This window comes from Lethenteron reissneri, chromosome 23 (assembly GCF_015708825.2).
Source record: "Lethenteron reissneri isolate LAM-NWPU_2019-01 chromosome 23, ASM1570882v1, whole genome shotgun sequence".
NCBI lineage: Eukaryota > Metazoa > Chordata > Hyperoartia > Petromyzontiformes > Petromyzontidae > Lethenteron > Lethenteron reissneri.
In genome coordinates, this window is record NC_083801.1 from 15,346,170 (window position 1) to 15,372,108 (window position 25,939).

General features: G+C 52.4%; 1 protein-coding gene and 1 long non-coding RNA gene across 4 annotated transcripts in view; one reads left to right on the plus strand and one right to left on the minus strand.

Annotated features, from left to right (window-relative positions):
- Positions 1-6,601, plus strand: part of LOC133346082 (arf-GAP with GTPase, ANK repeat and PH domain-containing protein 1-like) — a 169,821-nt gene extending 163,220 nt beyond the window's left edge. For all 3 annotated transcript variants that reach the window (XM_061557423.1, XM_061557421.1, XM_061557422.1), the window contains exon 18: positions 442-6,601. In XM_061557423.1, the coding sequence (XP_061413407.1) occupies positions 442-708 (267 nt within the window). In that variant the 3' untranslated portion in view covers positions 709-6,601. The remainder of the gene's footprint in view (positions 1-441) is intronic.
- Positions 6,602-21,458: 14,857 nt separating this feature from the next.
- On the minus strand, positions 21,459-24,604 carry LOC133345778 (uncharacterized). Its single transcript, XR_009755483.1, has 3 exons — positions 24,494-24,604; positions 23,382-23,541; positions 21,459-22,233 (listed from the first exon to the last, which is right to left on the minus strand). It is a non-coding gene; the product is annotated as an uncharacterized LOC133345778 (long non-coding RNA).
- Positions 24,605-25,939: the final 1,335 nt, after the last annotated feature.

The window sequence follows — 25,939 nt, forward strand, 5'->3', positions numbered from 1 at the left end:
TCGGCACATTCGTCATAAACACTGCCTTGAAACATAAAGAGAGGATAGGGTGGAGACATTGGGGTTTGATTCACAGCCCTGGGGAAACCATCAGTGTTGGTAAGCGATATCTGAATCGGTCCTGGGCACCACCTTCGTCAACTCGCACTGAGCAGCGTGAAGTATAAGTCTTGAGAATTCCCATGACCGACATGGCGTGCGGAATCCTACATCTCATAGATTAGGCTGGTGTTTCGGGCAATGTTCCTTCAGCAGAGCAGAGAGTCCCTTTCGGCATTGTTCATGAAAAATGTGGCGAATTTCATATATATTGCACTTGTAGCCAACCGTGCTAATCCCTGAATTGTGTTGGTGAATTTATTCCCCCATCCTGGCGATGCACGCCTTCGGCTCTCCCGTGTAATGAACCCTCCCACACCGGTCCGCGTGTCTCTCCCGCAGTACGGAGCCGACGTCCTCGCCCGCGACGCGCTGGGCCGCACGCCGATGACGTACGCGCGCCAGGCGCGGTGCCAGGAGTGCGCCGACGTGCTCGCGCAGCACGGCTCCCCCACCGACCACGAGCCGGGCCGCTACCCGCCGCCCAGGTTCGCCCTCTCGCCACCACGGGGGGCGGGCGGCGCATCCCTCGCCAACCACGCCAAGCAGCCGAGCGGGGGACCCGGCTCCCGGCAGGGGTTCGCCGCACCCAGGCTGGGCAACGGATGAGTTCGCCACCCCGCCCCCACACCCGCCCACTCCCCCCACCCCCCCCCCACCCGCCCGCCTGCCCCCCTCTTCCCAGCGACGTCGGACTCGACGCCGGCGGCCCCCCGCTGACCAACCAACGGGACTTCCGATTGAGCCATGCTGCGCAGCTCCACGTAGCTGGAACATTTGTAGGGAACGTTTGTAGTGAGTGAGCGTTTAACAGGAACGATCTTACGAAACTTTAGCGGTGAACGTTTTGCGATCGCATTGCCCGCACGGTGAGGGTTTTTTTCTGCTATTTTCACGCAGGCAGCTTGCATTATGTTGAGACCTCACCGTCGTTCGAACGGCAGTTTAAAGTTTTTTTTATTTTTCTGTTTTAATCGGCCACAGGGAAATGATCGCATGTGGCTTCTTGAAGAACGGTTTCCATTCACACTGCGAAACTGAGATATGATCAAAGGGATTGATGGTATTCAGCTTCGGTCTGTGTGGTGTATCATTACGGCCGGAATGCATTCGCAGAGCCCGAACATGTGCTCGCCCTCTCTCCCTCTCATCTGCCAAAGTGATCACAGAAGACACATAAGTAACGTGTGAAAGAATCTTATTTATTTATTTATAATGCTCATGAGTTTTAAAAAAAGATGTACATATTTAAACCCAATTATAGTTTTCGGATGAGCCGATTCAACTTTTTTTTCGTCAAGAAAGTTTCACCACACGCAAAAGAAAGGGAGAAAGTTTAAATTGGCGCTTGACAAGTGTGCGTTCTAAACGTTAAAAGAGAAACTCAACATCAAACACAATGGCTAATTGTGTTAAGAAGAAATCTACGGTTGGCTTGAAAATCGGCCCCGTGTCTGGGTCGCGTGTCTTTGATGGCGCAGATTCTCGTCGTCGTTAGACGAGGGCAATAACCGGTCTGCGCACGATCGACCAAACGAAACACCCGCTGCCTTAATTCCACCACCTTTACATATCCACTGGAAGATGAGGGATTGTCGAGACTGAAGGGGAGCCATCCAGCAATAAGACTCAAACTTTTATAGCGATACAGATCGGTAATAAAAACCCTCCGTGAAGTGGCAAGCACAATATTTGATCGTAAGCGCCTTGGTGTATATTTCTTTTGTTTGTAATCGATACTTAAGAGGTGGGGAGGAGGGGGGGGCACGTCGGTGTAAATGTGTGTGCTGCGTTTACAGTGATGTACAAAGTACTCCTTGTACCTTTTTTCAGCATTAGCATACACCTCTGTGAACGCCGCGTGCAGGCATGACAGGGTATATTATTCACTCGCTGTGAGCACGGCAGAGGTTGTGCGCTACGCGAGGAAGCCACATTAAAGGGCAGGTTCGAGAATCAAGTCGAACCCATCAAAGGAGAGAAAGCAACCTTTAGATTTAGACAGCAGTCAGTGCGGGGTAATTGGCAGCAAGCGGAAGGCTCTTCCAGACACAGAGAAGAGAGAAGGAGCGAATCTCCCAGTGAGCAGGGAAACTTTGATGGGAAGTCAAGACAGAGGGAGAGAAGAGGGTGGATCAGAATTAGAATATTTATTCATACTGCAGACACCCAATGAGCTATAACTCTCTTTTTCACAAGTGACCAGTAGGGCTGGGTCAGTACGTCACAACAACAATGCTGTGCGGGTAATTGGACAGACTTCCCCTTTTAGGGTTTTCTCTTCTTTTCTGTGGTGCAGCTTTGGACCAGCAAAAGCGGTGGCTGCTTTAGCCTCGTAGGCACAAGTGGACAACAGCCATAGCCACACAAACTCGCGCGCCCAGGACACTCACAGCGCTGGCATTTCACAGGAAGGGGGGAGCCTTGGCGGGTTTCGTGACCGAAATTTACCTGCTGGAAAATTGTCCTTTAAAATTCGACGGCGACGTGTGATAAATCGCCATCGCCGTTGGTCGTCAGCGGAGATGGATGGATCATCGTATGCAGCAGTGCTCATCGCATCCTCAACATCATCTCCGGCAGACATCATCATCCTCCTCAGCTGCAGCAGAAGCATCAGCTGTGGCAGCAGTCTCATCATCAGCTGTGGCCGCAGTCTCATCATCAGCTGCGGTAGCAATCATCAGCTGTTATTAATGATCACCAACTGCGTCAACATTCATCACCGTTCACCACCACCGTCGTCATCGTCGCTGTCAACCGTCTCGATATTTATTTTTGCGAAGCGCCTTTCCCACACAAAAAAAAACATACGCAGTGTAAACGTGTACGCGCACGCGTGCACGTTTCATACTTGTCAACCCATTCTTGTAGAGGGAAATTGAGTTTTCAGGTCCATATGGCATACAGCCGTTTCAATACGGGCAAAAAAAATGTGTTTGTCTATTTGTTTGTGTTTCTCCCTTGTGATGGGACTTTGTAGGATGAACGTTGAGTTTTATAAAGGGCACGGGGTGACCAATAAGGTCTGAATTGGTCTGTAATAAGGTAGGCACTGATAAGGGGTTGACAGGTATGATGCGTGTGTACGCGCGTGTGTGGTTACGCGTGTACGCGCGTGTCAGTCCACGCTTGTGTGTGTCCGCACGTGTGTGTATGCATGTGTGTGTGTGTGTACGCGTGTGTGTGTGCGTGTACGCGTGTGTGTGTACGTATGTGTGTGTGTACGCGTGTGTGTGTGTACGCGTGTGTGTTTCACGTCGTGTGTGTGTGTACGTGTGTATGTGTGTGTGTACGCGTGTGTGTGTATGCGTGTGTGTACGCGTGTGTGTGTGTACGTGTGTGTTTGTACGCGTGTGTGTGTACGCGTGTGTGTGTACGCGTGTGTATGCGTGTGTGTGTGTGTATACGCGTGTGTGTACGTGTGTACGTGTGTGTACGCGTGTGTGTGTACGCGTGTGTGTGTGTACGCGTGTGTGTGTGCACGCGTGTGTGTGTGTGTACGTGTGTGTACGTGTGTACGTGTGTGTACGTGTGTGTGTGTACACGTGTGTGTTTCACGTCGTGGTTGCGCACCGCCGCAGCATTGCGCTGGCAAACTCGTCCGCCGCTAGTAGGTTACATAAATGTAATGGATGCTGGGAGCGGCGCGTGTGTAATGTGGATGTAAATGGGCGAAATGTTTCCCCCCCCCCCCCGATGTTGCTCTTTTATGGCACTTGTTTGCTGACGGTGCTGATGCTACGCAGTGTGCACCGCGGAATAAGTGAATAACATCTCTCGGAGACAGGGGGGAACGTAAGGATTGGATAAACAACAACAACATTCTCCATCCCCCCACCTCGCCCCACCCGAGATATGAGCCACAACGAGCCAGGCCCTCCAAGCCCCCCCCCCCCATTCCGCTACCCCAGTCCCCACTCGTTGGTGTGAAATAGCGAACAGTTTGGCTGCGTGGTGAGAGCACGGCACGCGCATCTTGGGGTTTGTTTAGCGAGATCGGGGCGGGGGGGGAGGAGGGGACCCCCCACAGACAGAAGAGGACTTGTACTGTTTTCTCTTGTGGAGCTTAATTAGCGCTAATTAAGCTGTGAGCGGCCTAATTTTTCACCGTGGCCTGGCTTCCTCCGTGCTGGAGGGAGTCTTGCTTTTTTTTATCGGTGACATCCCCTCCACTGGCTGCCCCTCGACCTCTCTCACCCGTCCCCATCGCCACGGTGTCATGCAGGGGGGTGCCTTCCTTTGTGCGTGCGCTTGCGCGGGGGCGGTGCGCTCATCCTGGCCGGCCTGAGTGTGATTCCCGGCCATGGTCGACATCAGTGGCAAAAAATATCTTCTTACAGTGAGTGGGTCCTTGTCTCTTCCCACGCGGTCAATTTTCAGCCTTAATTGAGCGCCTGTTGCCACGCATAAAACACACCGGCATTTGGCGAGACGAGGGCGGTCATGCGCTGGGGCCCGACAAAACCGTTCCCCGGATGACACCGTGCCGGCCTTTGAAAAAAAAAAGGTGCCCTCCGACGGGCACTCGCTCGTCGCCATCGCAGGCGACTCGGGGTTCAAGCCCGTCGATGCAACAGCCGCACAGCTGCACGGCGGATTGACGTCCCCACTCTGGAGGGCGAAGCGGGTGTCGCTCAGAATTCCCCCGTGCTCTTCTTGTCCCGAGCGACGGTCGCACTGACACCAGTTGGTGACGTTTGGCGCACGGTACAACGGCGCAGCTGACTCCTAACTACCCGGCGAGTGGCGAGTGCAGGACGTGCACAAGGCGACCGTGAATCCATTCGCGTGTTGTTATTCTGTCGTGCGACATGCGTGTTGTTATTCTGTCGTGTGACGCGTGTGTTGTCGCTGCGTGTCACTGTGTGCGACAAGTGATTGACTCCTTATGTATATTCGTATGTGCTGTATATCTTTGTGCCACTGCGTGAGACTCCGTATGCGTGTAGCAGTGTGTGGGCGACTGTGCGCGTGTATCACTTGAACCTAGTTCATTCATGGTATCATAAGCGGACCCTGGTCACTCAAGGTTCGACTCGGCCTTCATCAATAATCATTCGTCGTGTGTCGGCTGCGGTGTATAGACATCAGCACTAGGGAGACAAAGGCGGCCGGGCGTGGTACTGACCACATATCACCCTCTCGTGCGCCACTTTGATAGGTGCTCGCGTTTTTTTTTCTATGAAAGGCCATGTGGGATGTCTTTGTATGTATATGTGTATATTAATGTGTACGTGTGCATGTTTGTCGCAGTGTTAATACAGTGCACGTGTGTGCGTGTGTATCACTTTGTATCGTTGTGTGGGGAGCGGTGATGCAGTGGTTAGCGCACTGCGCTGCGAACCCGCCGACCCAAGTTTGATTCCTGCTCACGACCAATAACGGCGGCGCACGTTTGAACTGGCCATGGTGGGCCCTCCCTTTTGTCAAGTCTGCCTTCAATGAGTACCTGGTGCGGTGTGTACACATTAGCGTTGGGGAGGAGACGTAGAGCGGCCGGGAGTGGTGTTGGCCACCCACACACACACACATTTGCCGTGCCGGCCTTCATCGGTGCTCGCAAGTAGCACTATACCCAACAGCGCGTTAAAAGGCTATGCGGGGGGGGGGGGGGGTCTTTGTAATGTCACTGTGAGTGTGTGCGCACCACTCCGTATGTGTGTGTGCGTGCACCACATTATGTATATACCGTATGTGTGTGTACCACACTTTACCGTAGTGTGTGCAAAGCCGTCCCTATGGTACGGTGAATTGGGGCGACTGCCCCGGGCCCCGCGCTTTGAGGACCCCCCCCCCATAGCGCTTCGACGTCACGGTGTGTCAGATGGTTTAGTTTGAAGGCCCACGCAGAGGGAATTTGCCCCGGGCCCCGCACCCCCCTATGTACGGCCCTGTGTGTGTGTCACATTCTGTGTGTGTGTGCCACATTCTGTGTGTACCACATTCTGTGTGTTCGCCACATTGTGTGTGTGTGTCACATTCTGTGTGTACCACATTCTGTGTGTGTGTGCCACATTCTGTGTGTACCACATTCTGTGTGTGCCACATTGTGTGTGTACCACATTGTGTGTGTGTGTGCCACATCCCGTGTGTGTGCCACATCCCGTGTGTGTGTCACATTGTGTGTGTACCACATTGTGTGTGTGTGTCACATTGTGTGTGTACCACATTTTGTGTGTACCACATTGTGTGTGTGCCACATTCTGTGTGTGTGGCACATCCCGAGTGTGCGCGCGCGTTTACACGCGGGCGGGCAGCCTTAACGTGTCGCCGTGGAGGGGGGGGGGCTGGAGGGGTTGTTTCTGTCGTTTTCTCTTCTCCCCCCTCTCTCTCCCTCCCCCCTCTCTCGCTGTCTGGGCAAGGCGCATTATAAATCTGCGGAGGGGTGCGCGTTTTGGCAGCTCGCGAGCCGAGATAATGGCGATTGTCACAATCGCTTAGAGCTAATCTGTCCGCGGAGAGGAGGAGGACGGTGGGGGCGAGGGTGGATGTGAGGGGAGGGGCGGGGGGTTGTGGTGGTATAGTGGTGGTGGGGGGGGGGGCTGGTTGGCGGTGGTGTGGTTGAGGCGAGCCGAGCAGCGGATATACACTGATTGCCTTCTAATGGAACATGATGAGCTATTAGAGCGGACAGCGGCGCGGGGAGGGGACAGGGAGAAGGGGGGTGGGATGTGCCCAGAGCCAGTCCGCTGGGGGTGAGGGGTTGTAGGAGAGAGAGAGAGGGTGGGGGGCTAGGGGGAAGGCGCTCTTTACCTTCACAAGCCCGAGCCGACGATGTTGGAGCATGACGCGTAGCGGGTGTCGTCCGCGCGTGCTAACTCCGCGTGAGCCACGTGCTCGCAGAGCGACAGAGTCGCGGGGGGGGGGGGGCGCAGGCGGCGCGTGCGTGGCGCGTGGGAACGCGTGCAGCCGTGACCGGGGTGGGGGGGCGTCTGCGTCCCCCTCTCTCTCCCTCTTGTCCTCCATCCCTCTGTCTCTGCGTCTCTTCCCCTGTCTCTCCTCTGTCCCTCCCCCCCTCCCCTTCACATCGTTCCCGATCTATCCATGTCTCTGTTTTCACATTTCTTGTCTTTCCCCCCTGTGTGTGTGTCTTTCTCTCTTTTTCCTCTGACGCCTATCTCGCTCCTGCCCGTGAAAATGCGACGAGAGTAAGAGGCGTGTGGCTTTCTCGCGGCGGTCTCGTGTGTTCGGAGCTGTGAAGGGGGGGGGGGAGATCCGGTGAAGAGCGAGCGAGTCAAGAGATCTTTCGGCCTGGCCAGTTTCGCGGACACTGCGACACCGACACAGATTTCACAGGCGCTTCGTTAGCGCCCGGCCGAAGCGAGCGCCGATTGTCTCCCGGCGTTGGTGAACGTGTCCTCATTAGGAGCTTGTGAAAGTACGACCTTTCACGGCTTAGTTTCAATAGAATGACTTTCAGGGCTAAAGGGAGATTATGGAGGGGGGGGGGGTTGTTTGTTAAAGATCATCTCCCCTTATTTTGAGTATTCCACTCACCTTGCAATAGCATCTTATTGCTTGTGTTCGTTTGTAAATCATTTGCGAGCACGTCATCGTCATCATCGTCGTCAGGCGGCTTCAAGATAGTCGCCGGGGCTCACATCATCCGATGAAGTCCTTCCAGCCGTCTCGCCTCACCAACCCCGCGACATGGAGGCCCGGTCAGCTCCCTCGCCGTGAGAAATCAGCTCAGTGACAAGAAGAAGAAGGAGGAGGAGGAGCAGAATGAGGAAAGTCGAATGGCATTCATCGCACGAGAGCGAGGGTCGTCCAAATGTCCAATTTTCAACTCGCGAGGAGGGACAATAGTTTACAACGCGGCGGGTCTGTTCGATGTGTTCGACGTGTTCGACGATAATTAATCGGTTTCCCGTTACGACGACGCGTTGCGTTGTTGGGGGGTTTTGTTGCGTTTTATTTAAAACAAAAATGTGTACAAGTAGTAATAATAACAAATGACTTCGACGATGATAACTGTGCACTGGAAATGCGAATGTGTAAAAGTGTTTGATGTACAATCTTTGTAAGGTTTATTTATATTGTGTAAATATATTTTGTTTTGAAAAGCGACCTTTTTGTAGTCTGTGTGTGTTTTGCGTGTGTGACTTTCAATTGAAATCATTTTCCGACAATTAGGCGGACGGCGCGCGTGCTTTTAACGCGCGCGATGTTTACATTTTGGCCCGTTGCAAAAGGTTCAATTACCGTGGCAATTAAGGAGATATATTTTGAAATCGCTTCACATCGCCACGTGGGAAAGCCGATGCGCATGGAAGCGAGCGAGTGGAGCAAATGCGCATGTTTATTCCCAGTTGAAAGAAAATCGCGTTTGTGCTCTGAAATGTATTTCACGTCGAATGTTGCGCCGAATGTAATTCCAGCGCATGCCTCGTGCGCCGCTCACTTTGCCTTTCAATTAATTATCGAACGTTTGGGTCGCGATGCCAACTCACTCTTTGCCCAGATTTTTTTAATATATACATCAGCCGAGAACAACGAACGATCACTCGTCGAGCGAGTGATTTGGAACGAAGTGTCTTCGCATACAATGTACAGCACTCCGTGACGGTATACTCTATGTATTCGTTGCGCAATGTGAGTAGCGTACACATTGCTGGCAACGTCGTACGGGTAACCTACTGAATTTATACATCGCAGGGTCGCGTTCGTGGCGGCGACGGCCGTGAATAGGGCTTCGTGCAGCAGTGTATTGACCGTGGCTGCTGCTGATGACATGATGATGAACTAACTGGTTTGGGCCCTCGACCGCTTTCTCTCGGCTTCAGCGTCACACTCCACGGGAGGCGATTTGCTCGGTCAGATCACGGAGGGGGGGGGGGGTGTGTCATGTGTTATATTTAGGATGGGCTTTAGTCCGATGCTTGGAGGGGAATTTAGAACTGGGCTGGCCCTGCCCTATGAGCGAAACCAATCAGTCTCCCCGGCTGTAATGTTGGCATACCGTCTCAACCCAGACGTTTTTACCCAGTATTTTTGTACGGGGAAATTTGAGTTTTCAGGTCCATACGGCGTACAGCCGTTTCAATAGGGGCAAATGCTGTCTATTTGTTTGTGTTTCTCCCTTGTGATGGGACTTTGTAGGATGAACGTTGAGATTTCTAAGGGCACTGGGGTGACCAATAACGTCTGAATTGGTCTGTAATAAGGTAGGGCACTGATAAGGGGTTGGCAGGTATGTGTTGGTGACACAAATTGGAACGTTTTTGATTTTCGGATTTGTCTCTTTATACTACGCCGTAGCCTCGACTGTTTTTTTTCGTGCTACAAGTCAACGCTCTCGGCCCCCTTGTTGGAGTATACGATTAGCTATCGACATCCCTCGGTCGCGATTGGCCACGGGTTTTAGAGTCCCCGGTTAAGAGCAAAAGTCTCCCATCAAGGGAGGCGAGCGATATGAACCAGCACGGCTCAGTAAACTCCAGCGCAAGTTGTGATGGCCAGACGCAGGTAACGCTCGCGGGTCATGGACGTGGGCGGCTGTAAATGCTGAATGTGCCACACTCTCATCTTTTGGGGGCTCGAATTCTCATCATCCTCTCCGTCAGATTTCTTTTTTTTTAAAGGGGAAAAGCGCCGATGCTCCCATCAGAGCGCCACGAATACGCGGTGGCCCTTTGTCGATGCGGATCTGCCTTGACACGTGACGGAAGAGCACTCAATTGTTCGCGAATTGGTCATGGTCAATGGGGGAGTGGCAGGGCGGGTGGGGGCGCATTTTAGTTGGTTATCTATAAAGGATCGCGACCCGGGGCTTGAGTTTCGTAACGACCGAGGTTAGGACAATATAGATATTGTAATATTGCACCGGTATACATAATACAAATACACATCAGTCAGTACATAGATTGTAGCTCGCCAGCCAGAAGTATGTTTCCATTGCCACGTGCTTCGTTCCCGTGCCAGCGATGACGTTGTGAGCCCCAGCGTCTCGGTGGAAACGAGAAGAGCTTCAAGACAACTCCGCTTGGCTTAAAGCGGTTTCCCAAAGCTCACTAACAGACAACATACATTCATCGTATACCACTGCCTTATCACGGAGACATAGCAATATAAGCATACTGACGTTTGGTGCAATGGTCCTTCTTAAGAGCAGAGAGGCCGAAACGTCGTCAGGCCTGATCAAGTTGGAATTTCTGTCATTGTGATGTCACGTAGAGCCAGCCCCCTTATCGCCTTATTTCAAAATAAAAATCCTCACGCGTTTCGGTAATGGGAATAGTTTTGACCATACTTCAGCACGCTGGTCAGTGCGGCTTGGTGAAGGGGGTTGCTCAGAACAGTTGCGGATATCACTGCGCCGCCACTGATGTATGTTTGCCGTGACCCGGGATTCATCTTCTTGGTTCTTTCGGTAAAGTCACGTAGAAGGGAAATAATAAAATAATAAAAATAAAACATTAAATAATTCTCACGACGTTTCGGCCACAACGCAAGCAGCCGTCCTCAGGTGAAGAGCAGGTCTGTCGGAAAGACAGCGTCTGAATGAAACACCACCAGGCTTGGAGCTTATATTTAAGCTGGGTTGGAGGGGGAAGAGCGCCTTGACAAAAGAATTTGCATATCCGGGATTTCACCTCTGCACCTACCTTAGCCACTGCGCCGTCGCTCCACGCCGGGGTTGCCACACTTTGTCGTGAGTCGCCCGTCTGGAACTGTGCCCTGCTCGCTGCCGCCAACCCCGCAGCTCCTTGTTTTATTTCGTCTTGTGGGTTCGTCTCGTCACCCCCCCCCCCCTCCCCCTCACAGACAAATTCCATTGGCGACTGTGAGCGTTTGAATGCAATGACCGCGCAGCGCTTTGATTGAGCAGTCCCGGAGCGATGCCGTGTGACGTCGGCGACAGACCTGACGACTCCGAATCCGCTGCTGTTGTCTCTCTGCAACGATCGTCGGCCCATTTGGACGGGATTTCCACAATAATGAATTCGGCCACGTGAGTTCAATTCCCGGCCACAGCTGACATCTGTGGCAAGTGACATCCGAACGGGTCCTCTCTGCCGCCCCCCTATCCCCGAACTGAAAGGCGTGTTGAAGTACGGACCGACACGGGGTTAAGGGAGGCCTCTGTCCAGCAGTGGATTGACACAGGTCTGTAAAAATAGACGTTTTATTTAAGCAGCGGACGGCTGCTCTATCTGTTGCGCATTACAAGCGCGAGTGTTCATCTCAAAGTCGGCGAACTGGCGCATAAAGCAATGCGTGACCTTGATGAATCTGCGCTATTTATTTTGACATGGTCACATTCATATGCGACGCCTTCGGTCCGTCAGTATTTGCAAGGCTCTATCCCGGGAGATTGTTTTTGCGTCGCTCCTCAAACCGCACGACAAAAAAACCACCACCTCTTTCGCGGCGCACGTAGCTTCATCGGTCACTCGGAGATGGCCTCTTTCGTCGCGAGCGAGTCATTCAACTCGGGACACACGTGGGGAAGACACTGGGAGTCGCGGCTGGTAAGTGAAAGGTGCGGTGTTGTGGAGGATGCTTAGAGCTCATATTCAGATGTCCCTATGTATTGCCATATGTGTGTTGAACTTCATTCGAACCGTACGTAGCCAACCGTGCTAATAGGAGGTGCGGGGGGAACGACAACAAACTAAACACGCAAATGCAGTTCTCAAGACATTCGTTTTCAATCTAACACGTGAGTTTTCAGATGCGCTCCACTTATATTGATTCTTAACAGAGTCGGCTGTTTTAGACAGGGGCACAACGCTAGAAGGGAGGAGGGGGGGTGATGGTGGTTGATGGCCGATGGGAGAGACTGGTGACAGAATGGCAACCGAAGGAGGGAGCACACACACGAGAGGCGATCGCAGCTGGAGCGGCGAGCTCGTCGCAGCGCCTCCCACGAGCACGGTCGGCTCCGTAGGCTGCGAAAGAAGTCCGACCACGCGCAGAGAGGCGCGACGCCGCGTTGGGAAGGCCTTCCTTCATCCAGCAGTGGCTGGATCACGGCCCCATGGGGGCGACGAGAGGGAGGCCGCGTCTCGCGTCAGCTACAAGTCCAGCTCAGGTGCTTGCTTGCCCCGAACGAGCGTTGGGTGGCGGTGCTCAGCTCACGTTTGCTGACCCAAAAATAAACAAACAAACAACAACAACAACAAGCAGTATCGCCGTGACGTGCGGGTGGAAATTCCACATTGCCACGTCGGTGGACGAGTCCATCCACGGGGGAGACCGCACCGCGAGTGTGGCAAGACGCGAAGTCTCGCACTCGTTCCCTTGAGCCCGCCAAAGCGATCGCATCAGCACTGATTGCCCCCCCCCCCCCCCCCACTATCTCCGTGATTAAAGACAGAGGCGCGATGGGGAGAGGGGGGGAGGGGCGCCGATAATACAACCTCCTTTGCACGTGTCCGCATTCATTCATGGTCCGCATGTAAACATCAGCACCGGGGGAGACAAAGGCGACCGTGCGTGGGGGCTTGGCCACTGAAATCCCCCCTCGTCTTTTTTTCCTGTTCTTCTGTGCCAGCCTTCATGATGGGTGCTCGTTAAAACAGCCCCCCTTTGCCCCAATAGCCACTTCTTCTACATGGGGGGGGGGGCACATTTGCGTGATCGGCGACACGGCGAATGGCGATTGTACCTCTCGTTAGCAATTTCTATAAAGAAGGCCCCCCCACACCCAACCGTGTAAATCTTCGTTCGTTGCGCGGCGCGCAACAGCAGCCGGGCGCACGGGGTCGTAACGCGGAGTTGTGGCCGTCGGGGTTTCATTGCAGCCGCGAGGAGGGTGGAGGAGGAGGAGGAGGGTGAGCGGCGACTGTGAATTAATTACGGGGATCTCTTCGCCACGTGTCTCACGCGACGTTCAATTACAGCACAAAGCATAGCCGTGAGCACCTCGCAGCGATAATGATGATGGTGATGTCATGCAATTATCTCGGGACCTTTATTTCGGGATGGTCGTGCCTTAGAGGACGGTAATTTTAGTTTTTGCTCTCTGCTGCTGATAATATTATTTTTATTTCATCGTCATACATGATCTATCCACTGCTGGATTAAGGTCTCCCCCTCCCCCAAGCCGTCGCCGTCTCTTACGATCCTGCGATGTTATTGGTCATCCAGTTTGGTGAGAGATTGCGGCTGCTGGGAGAAAACCTTCGTGCGGCATTGGATTGGATTGACCCTGGCTGCCGATGATGATGATACATGCTTATAAACGAAATACGTAATTTGTTATTTGCGTCATTCGCACACCACAAAAGGCCCTCGCGCGATGACACCGGTGGAGAGAACACGTGAGTGGCAGTTGTCGACTTACTCTCAGGTTTTTCGGTAAAGTCACGTAGGGAAAAACTAAATAAAAAATACTAGAAATAACAATCGAAATAAAATAAAAAATCACGACGTTTCGGAGGCAACACAAGTCTCCGTCATCAGGTGGGACCGTCACAGCCAGATTTATTTAGTTTTCACCTACGGGACTTTACCGAAAAACCTAAGAGTATGAATCATTGCAGTCACGAAAGCTGCAAATCTAGTTGTCGACTTGCCACTCGCGGTCAGGAGGACTTGGGGGGTGGAGGAAGGAACCGAGGGGTCCGTGCGTGCAGGTGGGGCCGGGGTGGGGGGGTGGGGGTGGAGGCGTATGGGGATTTGGGGGTATCCCTGCTGTGTAATCTCCACCCTGGTAGGGATCAGACTCTGCTTGAATGAGACGCCCCTGGGCGCGCGCGTGAACACCCGGCCACCACCATCTGCACGTGGAGAGGTCCGGCCACGGTTTCGGGTTAGGCGCGCGCCACTTTTCATCCCGCACGTAGGAGTCAAAGGGGGTTGGAGGGTCACGTCGTGTGTCTTATGGAAGGACTTTCCGCCACGATAATGAATGTGAGATGTCCACCAGTGGCTCAGGATTGTAGTTGACACGAGACGAGCACTTGATACAGCAATCGTGCTCTGACGGTTCCACCTGAAGACGGGAGCTTGTGTTGCCTCCGAAACGTCGTGATTTTTATTTTATTTTACTTTTATTAATTTAAATTTAATTTTTTTACCTACGTGACTTTACCGAAAAACCTAAGAATATGAACAAGCAGGACTCCCCCTAAATGCATTTTAAATGCGAAACCCACTGGGGTAACACGGGTGCGCATCAACTCCAATACCCACTGGGTTTGCAAGCCGGTCAAGCAGTTGGCAGTACAGAAAGTGGGTTCGTAAAGCGACGCGTTTGCAAAACGGACCATTGAGTGTCACCACGGTGGGTTTTTTCAGCGCTCACTCCGCGTGCCTTCCGTACGAACCAAATCCCTCGACTTGGTTCGTGGGCCACGGCAGAGTTCGGAAGAAAAAAAAGTGTGGTAGAGGAAACATTCAGGCCTGCCCGTTCGTGTAGCGTACACGGCCGATACAATTGGTGGAGGTGATAACGTGCTAATTACGCGACGCTATTGTATTCTTATCGATGATTTAAAGTTGTTGCATTTCGGGTGGTGCCATGAAGTTACATATTTGGTTTGGGCACATGGAATATTTAGCTGATGTAAAACAGGACCTAACCAAACATCTCTTTGCTAAAAATATATATATATATACTCTTGAGCTCTCCTGGAGCTTTCCTGAAAAACAAATAGACTTACCACTACTGCTACGGCAGCATTCAGCTGCATCACATTTGTAAATTACGAGAGAGAAAAAAAGCCCTCCACCGTCGTCATAGAATAATAGTGCTGGCTGGAATACCACGAGTTTGACACACGGATGTGTAATAATCACTCAGCCTTTGTGTGCTTCACGGAGGACCACAATGCACGTCTTCAGGAAGATGCCGATGAATTGTTTTGCATACGCACAATGTCACGTGTGCATCCCCCGCGTGTGTGCGTCTCGCCTGGAACTTCAGCTGGGTGCAGACGCTCAATGTGGATTTCGACGGTCGCTAGATCGTGAGAGACGGCGACGGTTTGGGAGGCATTCATCCAGCAGTGGATTGATCCTTACTGATGACGATGCTTCTGACGATGATTCACCATCACCGCCTCCGACTTCAAATCCAACACCGCCACTCATTACCCAACTGCAGCCACCACCACCACCCCCCACCCATCCACTGCAGTCGATTTTCCTCCGTGCAGCACTCAATGCTACAGGAGATCATAGCTCGCCTCCTCCCTCCGCCCCCCTCCACCCCCTCGCTCCCCATGCCTCCTTTCGCCACCCCATCCCCGAGGCGGGAAGTGATGGATTAGATGCGATTACAGGAGACCACTACCCGATCCGTCGCGTTATCGGCCGAGGAGGGGATGGAGCCAGCGGGGGGTCCGCATTAAATTGTTCACTTCGCTCCTGCCTCGTCTACAACCCTCGAAGAACAACGCGTGATGCCGTCTCCTCTCTTATCCCTCCTCCTCCTCCTCTTCTTCTCTCACTCACCTCGTCTCTCTCCTCCACTCTCTCGCGCTCTCTCTCTCTCGTCGACTCTTCAACCCAAACCTCGCTTTTTAAAAAGACAGTCCCCACACCCCTTACGCAGCGTGAGGTTTTCTTCAAACACAGATCGCGCTGCCAGCACCCCCAGTGATGGTGCTGGTGTTTGTGGACTTTTAAGTGAGATGGAAGATCGCTGCTGCGGCAGGATATTCTGCAGGGTGGACGAGAGGTCCCCCATACCCGGTGTCTTTTTGTTCGGTAGCTTCTAAGACGCGGGGTGTCGGGACTCCCTCGCCCACCCTGAAAGTAAATAACGAGCGAGCGGTCGTGACTCAAGATTCGCACTCGACGAAGGTTTCAATGTTTTATCAATGCTGTCAATCGGTATGCGCAATTCAACAAGAAAGATCAGACTGACAAACTAAATATGGGGAACAAACAAGCGTCTTTATCGCCACGTACACATCAAAAATAGCATCGGCCTTCCCGGCCTTCTAGATCAAACGTTTCACGGGCCACACCCGCTGACGAGGCTGGCAAATGTTGAAACATGTCCAGAGTTTGTTTGACCGCTCATACAGCCGCTGCAGCTGCTGTTGTTATTTGTGGATGTGAAGCACGGCCGTTGTCTATTATTTTACGATCGTGAATAAAAACGCGCGTATTGATCCGAGCACGTGGAGATGCGTCCGATCCCGGTGAGATCTCGCAAGCTGAACGAGGTTGCGCCTGGATAGTGTCTGAATGGTGAATCACCACGCCAACCAAAACTGTTGTACTGTACTGCTATGCTCTCTATCCCTCACTCTGACCAGCGTGGTTAAAGTATGGCCAGATAATTCCACACAACCCGCACGGCGTATGAAAGGATTGACACAATGACCGCACATGTGTAGACATTGGCGCTCGCGTGTAAACGACGCTTCGTATCAATTCCCTCCCTGTCCATGCAGTATTCTTCGTTGGGTGTGCGTCTTATAACACGGTATGCGTATGGCCAGATTTCGACAAGGTTTTTTTGACATCTTGTAATCGTGAGAATACGGTAACTCGCCCCCCCCCCTCCGCTAACCCCCGCCCCCCTGTCGCCCCCACCCACTCGCGTGACCCCCCAGTCGCTCAGTATCCTTGTAATGGTGAATCGATGGTATTCCACTTTTAAATGTCCGTACAGGGAGCTGTGCCAAAGAGTGATTATGCACTCTCTACCTCTGCCCACTCTCGCTCTCTGCACCCCTCTCTCCGTGCCACTCTCTTCATCGTCGACGTCAAAGCACCGTGAGCAGCAGCATGACACCACTATCATCATCATCAGCATCAGCTATGTTCTATCCGCTGCTGGATAAAATGCCTCTCAAACGCCGTCACCAATCGCTCACGGCCCTGCGATGCCACAAACTCGTTGCTGATCGTGAACGCATCTCGTCGTTTCACGTCACACGTGTATACGTGTAATGCACACACGTGTGTAACCATCACCACGAGTACTCTTATCATCAGCAGCAGCTGCAGCAGCCGCATCAGCAGTAATTGAAGAAATATCACGACCATAAGCATTGCCACGGCCACCAACTCTCCGTACTCAACAAACGATTTGGCGACGCTGCTGCTGTGTTGACAGTTGGGGCACGAGCACGGTAAACACAACAACAACAACACCTCAACACACTTGTCAACAACACTTGCTTCAAACAACAACAAATATACACGCGTGTGCAAGGCGACGCTTTGGCCAATGGCAAGGTCTTCATTGTGTGCTGTGAAGAAGGATGATTTCCCCAAACATCGCAGTGTTATTGACGAACGTGTCGAGTTTTGTTTTTGCTCATTGTATGTTCCTTACCAGGCAGGACGACGGCTATGAATTGTGTTCTCTCCTCGATCCCAAGCATTGTTCCTCTTCGTGACTCGGTGTGATTCCCAGGGCGCGTCTTTTCACGCTGATTTTGAGTCACTTTCAGCTGATTCAGGTGGGGGGGGGGGGGTTACGACGTTTCGCTGGAGATTCCATCCGGCGTCATCGACTGATTTAAACGCGGTGAGATCACTCTCCAACTCACCGTTGTGCTGAATCAGTACTACATTTTGGCACGTTTAAATCGCGTGACGCTTTTATTAATCGGCGGTGCCAGGTGGAGGAAGCTTTTACGAAAGACACTTTTTTGGCACGAACCTAACTCAAAAGAAACCAATTATGAATCATAATTGTGGTCGTGAAAGCCTTAGTATAAAATTACATTTCAGCTATTGTTCCAATTCATTTAGGAAATGTATCTACATCTCGAATCCGCGTCGTAGCTGGTGACATGCACTGATTCCAAATGTTTTCCTTCGGGCACATCGGTAGCGCGGCTCTTCACGATCGGCATGAAGTTTGTTATCCTTACTTGCGAAAGCGGTTCAACATACATACATACAAGTTCAGATTTCGGAATGGATCTCTTATTGACGCAAAGCAAGGAGGTTCAGGAGGACTTGACTCTTAGCCCAGCAAGAACCCCTTTCTATCGCCATCCTTTGGGGGGGTATTCCACTTTGAATTATTTTTCAAATAAAAGCAGTGGGATGTAAATAATGAAACGCGTGTGTTTTTTTTACAACTGCATTTGTGATAATGACATCAGACGGTGGAGAGCAGGTTGAGCGCAAACACGTTTCGTGATGTATGTTTAGAATGTAGTTGTTGTGTGTGGATTTTTGTGTGCGTACACAGAAAATATAGACATTATTTCACCTAATAGAGACGTTATTTTCGGGGGTTTTTCTCCCAAATATAAAAGCACAAGACGTCTCTTATCCCTGAGAGATTGTAACAAAATGGCCATTGGAGACATCCAGATGTATCAAACAATACAGGTCTACATTGTTTTTTTTATGACTGCTGAAATCAAACTGCAAGAAAATGACAAACTCTAGATTGGAAAATTCCACTGAGGTTGTTATATACAATACAATGTGTACATCGCAGAGCATCTAAACGCAACAACATCTGAACAATCTTGATTTGAAGCTTTCGTGACTGCAGCAATCCATACTCTTTGGTTCTTTCGGTAAAGTCGCGTAGGTAGAAAATTAATGAATCACGACGTTTCGAGCGCAACACAAGCAACCGTCATCAGGTGTTACAAACAGAGCAGGAGAATTGCTGACGTCAGCAACGTCGTGATCTACTAACTTTCTATCCACGTGACTTTACCGAAGCATCTGAAACACGCTGTACAAAGCATCGCCGAGAACGCGTGCCACGTATGCGTATACTGTATTCCTACTGAGAGACGAGACCGTCAGTCACGGGCAGGTGAGAAGAGAAGATGTCTTTCGTCTGGACTTGAAAAGACGCAGATATCCCGAGATCGTGGATGGGCAGGGAACGAGGATGGGGTGGGGGGGTGCAGTCTATAGGACCAGCAGAGGAGAAGAAGCGACCTCACATCGAGTGAAAGTGGAATTCAGGCTTTCGACAAGAAGGGCTCTGTTATCTTACGCCGTCTCACTACAAGTGAGCATCCACATTCAGCGAGAGCTCAGTCTTTCCGCCACCGTGGCCACGCGGGTGCTGGCGGTCGTCGTTTGTATAGCCACGCTTTACCCCACCACGAGCAGCAGAGCGTAGGTGGGAAGGCGTCTTGTACTGGTAGGAACGTCCTTGTTGCAACAGCCCACAGGGGAGTATTGTGTCCGTACGTCCGTCGTGAATCCAAAAATGGGAGGGGTGGGGCTGGGCGGAGAGGGGAGGGTGGGGAGGGGCTGGGTGGGGAGAGGAGGGTGGGGAGGGGCTGAGTGGGGAGGGTGGGGCTGGGTGGGGGGTGGGAGGGGTGGTGCTGGGTGGAGAGGGGCTGGTCACCCCGTGGTGCCCTTATAAAACGCAACGTTTAACCTACGCACGCCGGCTTGTGCCCGCCCTCACAGTCGGGCATATTTGCGGAATACACCATGCCGCCGTTGACCCTGGCCATTGACCGAGCAACCCAACGTTCCTACCAGCTCCCTCCGCAGGAATGTGTTTTATGTTACCGTATTCTCTGGATTATAAGACGCTCCGGAAAGTAAAATCAAAATGAATAGTAAAACAACAAAATAGATATCTGCTCGCACAAATACCGGATTTATAAGACGTCTTATAATGTGGAGAATCCAACACGTGTCACGTGGTTCCTCGAGGGCGAGTGGGGGGGGGGGGGCGCTAGTGTCGCGACAGAGACGCGATGTCCCTCGTCTCACGTGTAAACAACATCATCATCATCATCCCCATCTCGTTCGCGACGCGCACACGAAGGTGTTGGCCCGTTCCCACGCGCGCGACGCTGAACGCACTCGGCTAACGTGAAACTCAACATTGCCCGTCAATAACACTGCCTTAGCATTGCAATGTATATATATCATCGGCGACGTTTCAAGTAACGGCCCTTCTTCGTGGCACATGCAAACGTGGACCGACAATGATCATGTACAGCCCGTTTGTGAATCAACTGCTGGATGGATTAAGGCCCTCTCCGCCACGTGCCTTGTCACATAAGTGGTTCGCCCATACTTCACCACGCCGGTCGGTGCGGTTTGATGATTGGGTTGACCGGTTCAGGTTTAACTCCCCCACACTGTGTTGTTAGCCGGGCTCGCTCACAGACCTCGTGTCGCCGGGGTTAACAGCGCAGCGCGCTAGCCATCAACAGCATCACCATCTCTCCATAATAACGTTTTTTATTAGATCGCGTAAATATAAATGTGTCGTTAAAATCCGCCACCACCCGACACAGCCAACTAGTGAGGGTTGTCACGTAAACAGAACGTGGCCAATTCGTCACTAGTACAGCACACCGGTGTGTTGGAGAGCCAAGCCACAACATTTACAATCTGAGTACGACGTTTCGCCAGTAATTACAACCAGCTTCATCAGACGACAGCCAGATTTGTGGAGAAGTCCACCTGTTTCGTTCCTCATATAGAGGCGTAGATGTGGTGACCACGCTTCTGCGCTCTTGCACAATGTGGGGGGGGGGGGGATTACTGAGTCAACGTACATTATGCATGTGCATTATGCGAGCCCTTTGAACTTGTCCTTCCTGTCTATTGTGTTTATTAAAATCACAATCTCTATCCCTCGATATGTCACGGACTCGTTCTTACGCTTCACACCGCCGCAGCCGCCGTTTCCGGCAACGTCCGAGGCGCCCAGCCCACGGTGCCGAGGCGACATCGCACCCGTGTGGCTTTCCGCGTCCACCAAACTCATCTGGTGGGCGCTGCACGCGTCTGAAGATCGGCAAATGCGGATTGAAATTCACGACGGACTCAACTTGTAGCGCGCTACACAGTATTCGCTCACTCTCGAGGATGGAGACTCGGAGACGCGAGGAGGACCCACGGACAAGCGGGGAGGCAGCAAGGTGGTGAGCCGGATCCAAATCGTCCCCCCCCCCGGCCCGCAAGCTCTGCGGTCCTCTATCTGTTAAGGTATTATCGACCAATTCGCGTGTATATGTGGGAGAAATTTGGAGCACGCGGAGAAACCACGCGCTGTCTCAACACAGACGTGTTGATTTGACGGCTTCTTCTGGCAAGCTGGGATATGGCAGGCGACTGAACGCCCACGGGAAGGGAGTTTCAAAACATTCGTGTGATCCACCAATCATCACTCCCACGGTGCCGGGTCACAGGTGTTGCGTAATCACAGCGGCCCGGAACATTGGAACACGGGACGCACACACGCACACAGGCGCGTGCGGTATCTCTTCATTTGAGTCAGAGCTCTCGACCGTCAGGTGGAACAGACATACGCACCCACATGGATGTATGTTGAATTTATTTCGCATCGTACGTAGCCAACCGTGCTCATCAGGTTTGTAACGCGCGTGCACGGGATCTGTCTTTTAATTCAAACCGAGCGCTCTCTGCGTCACTTGGAACGCGTTTGTCAATTATCGGGCGCGTGCAGCGTGTTGACGACGCGACGGCAGGAGACTGGTGCAAGTGTAGATACGCAGTGCGGAGGTTGGCGAGGATTTGGATTTGTTGGGAAACCCTAAACAGCAAATGGGGAAACTCGACGTCGCGGTTCACATTACTGCCTGCTCCGTTCAGAGCGCACGAAGCGCATTGTCCCATTGGCTGCAGCTGGGTGGGTGGGGGGTTGTGGACCTCCGTGTCGATCTCCACGTGGACTGATCGCCACCACAACCACCACCATCGTTGTGTTGAACACCATACGGACGCAGGACTGGAGCGGGTTTCTTCTATTGGGTTCGCTGAGATCGTCTGTGTTTCCGCGGCTTGGAGGAGAGCTGAATAATTTATCGCACCCACGTCATTAGACCGCGTAATGTGGAAGAGAAGTGATGAATTCCGCGGGAAAATGAAATGAAAAGAAATAACGAACTCAATTGAAAACCACTAAGATTTGGAAACTATACTTACACGATCATCTAAAAACGATTTCCTTTCGCGAGAGGAGGCAATTACGACTGCGCGTGCAAAACGCGCTCGCGTGTAATTGCTGAGAGTGCGACGAGTACAGGTAAAGGTGGAGCCCTGCAATTGCTGGCTCAAGCCGCTGCTGCTGGAAAGGCCTCCACTAGACGGAGCTTTGGAGAGCACCCCTGCAGCAGATCATTTCGGCCTACTCTTCCACGCTGGCCAAATATCTTGGAAGAGGTGGGAGTAGTGCACCTGAACACACGCGGGCCTGCCGGTCGGCTGACTGTTTAGGGGCCGTCCATAAATGACGTCACGCACCTGGTGGGGGGGGGGGGTCAGACATTTGTGACGATGTGTGACGAGGGGGGGGGGGTTGAGAAATGTGACGTCACATCAAAATGCGCAACTTTAAATAAATATAGGCAACACGTTCTACTTAATTATACTTTTTAGTAAATGTTTTCTCCTACAACATCAGAGTGCAGCGCCACATTAAATACGCACTACAATGACAATAGTTTGAATCGATTTTAAGTATGTTTTATTTTGGGGGGGGGGCAGAGCTTTGTGACGTCATATTTGAGGGGGGGTCTGACTTTTTGTGACGCCGTGTGACGAAAGGGGGGGGGTAAAAATCGTCCAAAATTGCGTGACGTCATTTATGGGCGGCCTCTTACGCTGCTGGGAAGGCAGAGTCGGGGCGATGTAAGAAACTTGCAGCATTGTTTCAACTGCCGAGATGGAATCGTACCGACGACCTGTGCATTGCAACTCCAGCGTGCTGCTGCTGCTGCTGCTATCCGTTGCACCACACAGGTGCACGCACCTGTGGAGGGAGTCGCAATTCAAGGGCTGGGGGCTTGAGAAACGCGGCGTCGCTGCGTCCAGCACCTGGGCGATTCGTTGCGCGACTTGGTTGCATGCAACCGAATCGCTCGTGTGAGGATGTCGAGACTGCAACCGAGTTGCGAGGCTGTTGGGGCGGCAGCCGCTGGAGAGACGCGCGTCGACCATTCAGCATCAATTGGCATGTTCTGGTTACGTGACAAACCTTGGTAACTGGCTGTGTCGGGTGGTGGCGGGTTAAACGACACATTTATATATTTACGCGATCTAACCCTCCCCCCCCCAAAAAAAAACACCTCTACTAGGTCCTAGATTTGAAGCTTTCGTGACTGCAAGGATTCATACTCTTAGTTCTTTCGGTAAAGTCACGTAGGTAAAAAATGAAATTAAAATTATTGTTTTTATTTTTTATTAATTTTAATTTCATTTTTTATCTACGTGACTTTACCGAAAGAACTAAGAGTATGGACCTCTACTAGGTATCAAAACTGCTCCGCGATTTGTCGCGACGCATTTTTCTTTCTTCGCGCGAAACGTTTGCGAATCGTGGTTGGTCGTAACACTCCTCCAAAAGAAAAAAAAAGAACGCCGTTTAATTTCATGATCGCGCAACTACTCACTCAGATGTGGACAAAGCAGCCGTCGACGAATAAGTGGCGCGAATTAACGGTGGGGACTGCTCGGGCCCAGACTCGGCTCTTCGGCGGTCCGCCGTGTCGTCTTCAAGGAACGACGCGCGTGTGCGCTACGACGATGCATCTGCGGCCGTGCAGGTGTAGACTGCGGGGTGGTGAAGAGGTGAGATGTGAAGAGGTGAGAGAGAGTGGCGAGAGGGTGCCCCGCGTGGGCAGCGCGCGAGAAGTTCATCAGTTTGAAGTGCGCGCAGCGGGAAGCTCATTCGAGCCGACACTTTACTCTCTTATCGCCAAACTTATATAATTAATTAGCACGTAGCCGGCCCTCGTGAAGTAATAGGAGGTCCAGGTTGAGTTATTCGAGCTGTGTGTGCGTGTGTGTGGTCATCTCGTCGTGGGTAGCGACAGTGCAGCGGTTCGAGCGCTGCGCTATGAACCGTTATTGCTGGGGTAGAGAGGAGCCCAGCCAGCAGCCAGCCAAGAAACTCGAGGCATAGATGACTATGGTTGCCCCCTTCTCCCTCTCGCTGTGTCACGTGGCATCACCACAGCCACAGTTTGAGATTCCCCTGTTTAGCTGGAGACGGCTGGCGGCCAATTGCCGTGTCCAAGTCACCTCGCCTACCCCGTGTTTAACACCGTGCTTTTAAAGCGCACTATCACCGTGTGTGTGTGTAATGACTCTGCCCCTCCGACCTAGGAGTTGCCCAGGACCGGTTCAGATAATCGTCGCTAGTGTTGGCAGTGAGCGAAAGTCGAATTCGGATCGCCGGGTTCGTAACGCAGCGCGTTGACCGTTCAAATACCGCTGCCGCCGCTGATGTTGTCCGTAAGCGCAGATCGTACTCGAAGGACACAACCACAATATAAGACAAATTTCACCCATATAGCCTTAACAGACTGTCGGGGCAAGTGCTGTTAGCGAGCACCTATGAAGGCCGACACGGCACACGACGGGGTGGGTGACCAGCACCACGCCCGATCGCTTTTGTCTCCCGAGTAGCGATGTTTCCACACCGCACCAAGTACTCATTTGAGGCTGAGTCGAACTCGGGGAGGCCAAAGCATCGGTTCAGATAATCGTCACTGGCACTGACCGTGAGCGGGGAATGGAACCCCGGTGGTTTCCGAGTTCTGTAGCGCGGCGCGCTAAAACCCGCTGCACTTGCGCTCCACAACAGCCACACTCACATGCGGGCACACTTTTGGAAAGCACGCGACGCGCAGAGGAGCAAAGTGAGTTGGTGTAATTGCTCCCAGAGTCGCGAATTCAAACGAACGCTGCCCGCCTCGAGCGCAGCCGGGCGGAGGAGGCGCGTGACGCGACCGGCCCTGCCCGCGCGCGCGCGCATTGATTCTCGGCGCCCGTGACTGACAGCTTTAATGAATAACGCGCTCATTGATTCCCCTAATCCCGTGTTCAAAGAGATTAGCGCGTGTCAGCGGGGTGGACGGCCGAGAGGGTTTGATCCCCCCCCCTCCTCCTCCGATCTCGGCGTGTCCCTCGATGCGGTGGCGCTGCAACAGCGCTTCTAATTGCCACTGCTGTCGCTTGCGGCTGCTGCTGCTGCTATCGCTTGTGTTGGTTGATACTGCTGCTGCTGCTTTACGGTGACGTTGTTGCTGATGATGATGTTGCTGGAAGATGGAGACGATGACGCATGCTGATAACCGATGGTGATTGGTGCTGCTGCTGATGATGATTTCTGTTGTAGCTGGTAGTGATGAGTAGTTACAATTGTTGTGATAATTGCTACTGCTCATGATGACGAACGCTGCTTAATAATGATGCTGTAACTGTCGATATTGATTTCGATGATTTTGACGATGACTGTTGGTGCAGGTGACAGGGATGGCGCTGTTGTTCCTCGCTGTAACCGATGCTGATTGCTCCTGAACAAAAAAAATATGATGGGTTGGTGTTACAAGATGATCTGACTGCTAATGCTGACACCGATGATGATAGGCATTGCAAGATGATGAAGATGCTGATAGCTACTACTACTCCTGATAATAACGACCGTCACCATCATCACTCAAGTCCCCTGCACGTTGCTACCGACTCCGAGTGCACGATCAGGAGGACACAGGCGCGCGCGCGATGGAACTTGTCGCTGCGAGTTCGCCTTCCACGTCCTCTCTCCGTGTGAGCAAGCGTCGCCGTTCAAACGTTAAATCCATCGACAGTAGCAAACATGCGGCTGTACGCATTCGCAAGCCAAGACAAGCGCAGCGTGGCTCGCTCTCGCGTGGGTTTCGCCGACAGCTGCAACGGGAGAAGCGCGTCCCCAACCAGGACAGGTTGGCGCGAGGATATTCGCCTAATTGCGCGGTCCAGCGCGCACGCAGGTACGGTCGCGAATACCTTCCCGCAACGGCACGAGTACCAATCGGCTCCTTGTTTGGAGTTTCCTATCGGTGGACCGTTACGTCGCGAGGGATGGCGGCGGCTCGCGGCTTCATCCAGCAGTGGATTAACAATGCTCCCTCCCCCTCCCACTCCCCCCCCGGGTGATACTTGTGATGTGTATCTCTGCGCGGAT